General features: G+C 31.9%; 1 protein-coding gene across 1 annotated transcript; it reads right to left on the bottom strand.

Moving 5' to 3' along the window:
• Window positions 1-536: 536 nt before the first annotated feature.
• Window positions 537-4,952, bottom strand: LOC130676111 (homeobox protein MSX-1-like). The gene is made up of 3 exons (XM_057482109.1): window positions 3,598-4,952; window positions 1,203-1,384; window positions 537-1,118 (listed from the first exon to the last, which is right to left on the bottom strand). Exons 1-3 carry the CDS (start codon window positions 4,619-4,621, stop codon window positions 891-893), a joined length of 1,434 nt encoding a protein of 477 aa, XP_057338092.1. The 5' UTR covers window positions 4,622-4,952; the 3' UTR covers window positions 537-890.
• Between the last annotated feature and the right edge of the window lie 3,626 nt (window positions 4,953-8,578).

Here is an 8,578-nt window from a genome sequence, read left to right as displayed (position 1 = left end):
GTCTCTCCGTTTTTCGTATAATCAAGATGGTGGCGCCAAACCGCCTGGGGCGGTCGATTCCCAAACTAATTGCCTCGGCTAATTTATGCTCCAACATACACACATATAACACACATATACTCGCTCATATACTTGACTTGTACGATCATTCTCCTTCTTTTTCTCAATCAATTCTTATCGGTTCTGAAAATCTTTTTGAATCGCCGGAATAATCTTCACTGCATGCCGTATTTTTCTCTATTACACACCGCGCTCATATATATATACTCTATACCTACTACTAATTTGGCTCCTCGACTTAATATAAATTCTTCTTCTACTCCGACTAAACTCATTTTTAGTTTACTCTATACAGATATTATAATTTAAATATTCAATGTTGTAATTAAATTTTATTATTATTATTATCATGATCGTTATAAACACCTATATTTAAGGACCTCGGTGTTAATAAGTAATTAAATATATCCATATTCATATATATATTTTAATATTATCAGAGCATATTTTGACAAGAATTTATTTTTTATTATTTAAATATCGTTACCTTATTATCTATATATTTTCTATCTTACACATATTTATGTATTTATTAAATATGTTTACATTATTATTTAACGATACTCTTTACTAAAAACAATATTTCACATCAGAATTTACATTTTTATATTTACAATTATATATTTACATTCTCAGTTGTTTTAATATTTTAAAAATATTAGCACTCATTTAATAGACTAATTTGTGTAGTAGATAAAAAATATCATGTATTTATATGGAGTTAAATATTTCCTTAAGTAGATTTTATTGTCTTGGTAAAATGTAAAATGAGTGCACCGTGTGAACGAATATGTCTTGCGTTTATTATCATCATCATCATTATCGTCAATTTATTCTCTCGCCGGATGCGGTGCAACTGTATGATGAGGTGGAATGCCAGCAGCAGGATGAGACAACATGCCGACGGGATAAAGTGCTGCGGCAGGTCCAAGGAGTCCGTGGTGTGCACCGTACAGAGAATTATGATGTTGCCTTACTGCTGACATACGTAATTTTTCAATTTCAGCTTCTTGTAATCGCTTCGCTTTGGCTCGTCGATTTTGAAACCAAATTTTTACCTAAGCAAATTTATTCATTATTATTTTTTTTTTTCTTTTTGGTTGAAATAGGAAAAAACCAAGAAAAATACTTATAAAAAGTACCTGAGTTTCAGTTAGATGTAATGATGAAGAAAATTCAGCTCTCTCTGCAACACTCAAATACTGTCTTTCTCGAAATTTTTTCTCCAAAGCAAGTAATTGTTGTGTTGTAAACGGTGTTCGAGGTTTTCGGTTAGGTTTGTGTTTTCTGAGATTACACTTTATCTTAGCTGGTTCTCCATGTTCTGTAATATTAAAAATATTTAATTTTATTATATATATGTAAAAGGAAACGAGTCGTATAATAGTTTTTTGTATCACGTCCCAAAATGAGCGTGACAAGAAAAGAAATTTTTTTGTTGTCTATTAAATGATGTTTATTTTTTTTTTTTTTACTCTTGGTTGGTCGCTTAATTTAACCGGGGAGCAATTCATAATTTTCCGGAGCAACAGCGCAGCAAAGGCTGTACTCAGAGATCGCCTCGTGCCCATTAGCTTTTTTGTTCCACACGAACCACGACCACAAATTCCGGCCGTGAAACTCCTACGTCCTGCGAGAAACTACTTTATATAAGATATATCTTTGACTTTTTCATAATCCGCTGCACAATATACAAAAGGATGAGTATACTCGGTTAAAAAGCTTTAATAATATAATAATGATATTACCACCTTAAACAAGGCGTTATTTCGTCTGCTGCCGGTATAACGCATATAATAATAAATATACTACATATATATACATATCCACATACATTGCTCAGCCACTGTGACTGCATCAATGTACCAAAGTATTAGTTTATGATTATTTTATAATATAAGTAAAATAATTTTCATGTGTGACTTAGTTATAGTTATTGAGTATAACAACAAAGAATTTGACTGACGAATGTATGTATCATATCATCAACTGTATTAGTCGTAGCAATGTAAAGCTCGTTCTTTACAGCAAAGCATATGTCGTTTGAATAAACAAATGACAGATTTGTAGAGGTATAGAATCGGATTGACGGTCTGATAAATTTTGTTATTTTACCATCACAGCGAGAAAGAGAAAATATATACATTTATGTCTAACAGTAAAAGAGCCCATTCGGAATTTTATAGTATTGTGTATTTTAGGGTGGTTATTTGGTTTGTGGTTGAAAATGATCCAGCATCAGACATTGTGCCAAGATTCGACCATATCATCATGCAGAGTATGGTTGTTGAAAGAGTATATCTATATATATATATATAGGGTAAGCATATCATCAGTATAGGAAAGACAAAAGTAAAAGCAGGCAATAATACTGTTGGTTTGTGTTTGTGAGTATATATATATATATATATATGCTGGGGACTGTTGCACCCACGGCGGCCTCGCTAAGGGCCCAATTAGTCTCCAGCAGTCTCAGGCATTCGAAGCCTCCTGCGGGCCACCAGCCAAAAACGTCCCGGCATCACAGACCCCGCTCATCGGGTTTAACTCCGCGTATATCCACCTTATTCTCTACCACAAGTAAATATACGCGGTGTACAGAACGACCATCGGACGAACCCATTCGAAATAATTAGCTGATTTCTTCGAGATAGTCGTTCCACGAACGCTCTCGGCTACCCGTCTTAACTTATTCTCTCTCTCTTTCTCTCTTTATATATATCTATCTATATCTGTCCTATACTCTCTTGTGCAGCTTATATTTATCCGTTCTACTCAATCCCCACTTATTATTTCTAGAAATAAAACCAACAATAACTTATTGTGTTTCTACTGTTTTACTCATCTTTTTCATTTCATTGTATATCTAATATATTATACTCTTACTTTTCCATTTTCTCACACTTAATATATATATTTGATTCTCATAATGAAAATACATAGCGATATAAAAGCTACTCATCATGAATAAAATTCACCCTCTGTTATATATATATATATATGTATGAGTTTTTGATGCAATGTAAGTAGGCGCTAAAGTCGAAAGAACAAGATTCTCATTATTTATCTTCTCGAGATCGCAAGACTTTAACGGTTAAATAAATGGCGATAAAAGTTTTAAGTGAGTTTGGAGAGGGTTCTCCTCTTTTATCCTTAAATAATATTATTACGTTAAATTATTGCCGAGTTATAGCATGCAGTTACGCCGTATAAAATAATAAAATATACCTGAAGGAAATAAATGTTTGGAAATAAACATAAAAGTATAAAAAATAGATAGCGATGTATTTACAAAAACTCAGTTCTCCCGACGGTATACTATTAGTGATGATAGTATTTAATCAGTAGATAATTATATTCCAAGTAACACTAATAAATATATTAACGTTATATACTCTGTAATTTTTATATAAGTAGATTATGTGAAAATAAACGAGCGTAATTATATTTTTTTCCTACTCGTACAAGTCGATCATAAGAAATATAAAATGGCTTAGATTGGATTTAAGTAAATAATAATAATAATAATTAACAAACCGTTTAAAGGTGCGTGATGAGTAAAATGTGCCGGAAAATAACTGGCAGCAGCAGCGGCGGCAGCAACAGTAGCAGCAACAGATCTGTGAGTTGGTCCGGTACCACCCCAAACAGCTGGATGAAGACTCGTTGGTAATCCAAGTATTGATCCTAATGTTGAAAAACCTCCAACGTAACCGGGCATTGGTCTGACGGGTGTTGGACTTGAAGATTTTTGTTGCTCCAAGTCTTCAACATCCACTAAACATCCTTCATCATCATCCTCCTCTTCCATATCTAACTCCGAGCATCTTGAATGTCTTTCTTCATGAGAGCTTCGAGGTGATTGTGAACCAACTAACATATCTGATGTTGATAGTTGGATAGATCTAGGTCTATCATTAAATCTTATCGAGCATCCGGTATTTGGTGATAATGATGATGATGGAGATGAGGTAGATTTTCGACTTATAATCAGGTGAGTCGAGCGACCGTCGGTCGTTGATGATGCCATTATATTTCCATTTGATGATACTGTTGCACTTAATTTTTCTACAGGTGATAAATTGTTTGTTACTCTAATAGAATCACTACAACTACTGTCACTCACTCCATCAGGGGATTGTGTACGGCTAGTGGTATAAAACGAATTAACTACAGTACTTGGTGATTGATTATTATTATTATTATGGTGATGATGATGATGATTTGATAATGATATTCGGGGGAATAATGGTTGACGATGTAGTTGACTATTTCCAGAAGAATATGATAATGATGAAGAAATTGGTGATGAACTTGGAGATGGATGATAAACAACAGATGTTTTAGATGAAATAACTAGAGGACATGATGCAGATTCTAATAATACTGCTCTGTTGTTTGATTTTTTAGTGTCCGCGAGAAGTGCCGCTACTGAAAAACTCAATGGCTGATGAGTTGAGGATGTCCTAGATGATGGTTCAAGTGCCTGAGCATGTTCAGGTGAGCTCGGACTCGTTGACGGAGACGTCATTGGTGAGCTTGTCATTCTTAAAACTGTCATTCTTGAGTTTACCCACTTTTATTTGTAAACAGATTTTTTTATTTGTTGTTGTTATTATTATTATTCACTTATAATAATATATCACATACCACCAACTATACACATTTAAATAAAACACTCAGTTAACTAAATATAACATCACTTGTAACAAAAAATTGTCACGATATTTTTTAAATACTAATACTAACATTAACAGTCTTAGATAATGACATAATTATAATTGATTGATTTATTTATTATGAAGGAATATAAATAATAAATATTGGGTGGCAGTAATATAGTGAGACAGTTCTTGAAGAGACAAGCTCTGAGAGTAGACTGACCGACCATCCTGATGCAGGCTCCAAACCAACAACTTTTTCCTACCACCGTCGCTTCGATCCACGAGCACTTATTACAATAGAGTGGGGATAAAGCATAAAGGTATATATGTTATTCACGTCCATAAGGCGTTCCAGCAGATCAACGAGGGTGTGTTTTCATCTCGTCTACGCCCCTTTCATCACAACTACTCTCTCTTATTTTATTATAACTCTATACATATACATATATTTATAACTTTATACATATCAGTAGAACATGTAGGGTGAACAAGTACAGTAAGACAGAAACAACTTTACCCATCATCATCATCGTCATCGTCATTGTCGTTATCATCGTCATCATTATCATAACCATGAGTGGTAACATCAATAGCAGTAAGACTAGTAATAGCAGTACTAGTAGTAGTAGTAATAAGAGTCAGACCAACCAATGTATGTATATGTATATATATAAAATGAGAGAAATGGCTTGGGGAGTATTTAACGTGGATGCAAATGCCATATGGATCCAGCTATATACAACTACTATGCTGTGAGTAGGAGAATTGTAGAGGGTAGTGGGGTATTTACCATAGAGTTAGCACAAGATATGAATAAACCAAGAGGAAGAAAGAGAGGCAAGAAAAGTCATTATTTGTAGTGATATATATATAGATATAAGTGAGAGAGATAAAAAGATCTAATCACAACTCGCCTTCCTACATCGGAGACGTTAATGAGCGTAATTGACCAATTAGACTTTGCGATTGTGTATGGGTATATGATCTAGTAGTAGTAAGAAAAATACTATAAATATTAAATAAAAAAGTTTATCATTTAATATTACACTAACATAATTATTTAATAAAATCATTAAACTATAATACGCTATCATATCGCTATAGTATACATATGTGCTTGTGAGTAATAAATTATTGGGATTTTTTGAGGCAAGGTCAGAGTCAATTATGTTTCTGCATACAAAAGCAGTCTTGACGGGTAGTTTCCGCCGTCGGAACAACTAATAGCCTATATTATATATATATATATTAGAGTAGTATATACTACGTCAAGGGAAACTCACACGCAATAATTAACAGTATATATATAGTATAACATATCAGTCTCGTGCTCGACAATTGGCTATTTAAATCAACATTCAAGTGATTATGTCAAAGATCAACGTGACAATGTCATCGGAAATGCGAGAATAATCAACATTTGTAATTTGAGTTTTATTGAAATTATAGTACATCACACACAGTTTATATTATTTGTATTTATTCGGCGATATAATGAGGACCGGAAAAAGGGTCATATAAGTTCATGTCCCCACCAATAAATTCATCGCAATCATCATCACATAATTATCATTCAAACTTATATCGTTTTTAATTTATATAACTATAAATTACATACATATCATTATTTGAATATACATATTTATACGTTTTTTTAACAATTATTTATTCTCGTAAATAAATTATGTATGTATTTTAAAAACTTATTTTATATTGAGTCATATCTGTTGATTGCGATCCACAAATAATCTGTTCATATATATATATAGCTCGTTATTCATTATACATATTTATTTAATGTATATTTCAGTGATGTCTATACATATATACGTGTAGTTATGTGACACAAGATAACCAAAAACAAATGAGTTTTGATAGCAATGAGCTTCTATAATCTCTATACAATATATCGTTTTTGTCTATATATGCTTCTTTTATTATTTTTAGTACTGTTTTTAAATTTTACTCTATTTTTTTGGTAAAATATATAATTGAGGCTTTTGCGTACTCTCTAAACATGAATTAGTAAAAATAAGTGAATATTCACTAATTCCAAGTGCAAACAGAACCACTAATTTCAAAAAGTGAATTATAAATTACTCAAGTCCGTGTTGCCCCTAACATGTAAAATTAAAATTAAAAAAAAAAAAAAATTAATCGAAGACTCATTTTCGCCTTTTTGCTTTTCAATATATATGTATGCAACTACAGCTAATATACATATAAACGTATATATATAAATATATGGCTACAGTGCACAATCAGCAAGTTAAGAGTAGAGAATAAGAGATTCTTAGCCGTTGTTTTGCTCCAACTGTGTGTGAATAAAGAGAGGGATGGGCCAATTTGGATGGTTACCAAGGCAAACGATACGTTAAATAGATAGGAGACAGCAGCAACCGCGGTGGGGAAGGGAAACTGGCATAATGAGGACCACCCGCTAGCTATATACCGATCTAACCGCCGAGAGAGAAGCTTATAAATATATATATATATATATAAAGTGTTAACATATCACACGTGGTATGTGTCATCGATATATACAATATCAAAAAATTTATATCATATATGTATAATATTATAATTAACTTATATATATACATAATATACATAAAAGGACAATATCGAGCTTACTCAAATAGGAATTAGGAAAAAGTGGATTTATTTATTTATCATAGTCAAATATATAATTATTTATCTTGTAATAACATGCCAGCATGAGTTTATTAATACAATAATAGTTTGAATTTAACTTATATTAAAAAATTTTCCAATTTATTAAATAATTGTATACAAACAATATGTATTTATGTATATGTATATATAGATGTATAATGATCCGCTCATGCATGTCAGAAAGATATTAGTATACATGTCTGGATATTTATGTTGAATGCAGTAAATGAGAGCGGTTAATTATTAGCAGCCTGGTATATTGAGCATGAAAACAGTATATTTATTTCGTTGAAGCGAGATTTAAGTCAAATTGGCGTTAAAATTACAATCACGGTGGTCCAACATTTCTTATTCGTTCATTTATCCTTCTAATAGTCTACCCTTTCATTTGTATGTATATATACTCACTCTTAACCATGTGGACGTTATTATTATATGTACATCATAATTATATCTACACAGGGGTTTCTTTGGCAAAAACTAGGGTATTTTAAAAAATAAAAATTTGATTTATATTATACTTGTAGAATGGTAATGTGTATCTCTCATATATGTATAGATAATTTAAATAAATAAATAACCGAAATTTGTTGTGTAATACTTAAAAACAGCAGTATAGTGATAGAAAGATTGATTTAATAAAAGATTATGTGTAAAACATAGAATAGAAAATATAGTATTGTTGTCGAAAGAGAGGAAGAGAAGGAGAGAAACGATATCAGCATAGATGAAAGAATATAGAATATAGCAACAAGGACTAAAGAGGGTGACAGCCACAGCATCAAGGTCCACTCTACAGTTCACAGTATAGAGTCATTGAGTCATAGAGTTATAGGGTACCACCAACTAGAACAGTGCATTACTGTGCGACAGGGATGGGAAAGAAAATCGATATTTTAATTGGACAAAATAATTGGAACGAACGAATGGAAGATGGTAATCTCTTCGAACTGCCCGTTTGTATCAGCAAACGCGTATACGCTTTCTCTCTTTCTTTCTCTTTTTTTATCTTTATCTTTCGTTATTTTAGCCCTGCTGCACACCTTTATCCTTAAAACTTTATTTTTTATTTACAAATGATAACCTTTTGCAATTTATATCACTTTAATGAAATTTCTTGTAATATTTTTACGTATATGTATGAGTTTAAAAAAAATTTTTTTTGCTCAATAATTTAC

Source organism: Microplitis mediator, chromosome 10 (assembly GCF_029852145.1).
Source record: "Microplitis mediator isolate UGA2020A chromosome 10, iyMicMedi2.1, whole genome shotgun sequence".
Classification (NCBI taxonomy): Eukaryota; Metazoa; Arthropoda; class Insecta; order Hymenoptera; family Braconidae; genus Microplitis; species Microplitis mediator.
This window is presented reverse-complemented; position numbering and strand designations above follow the sequence as displayed.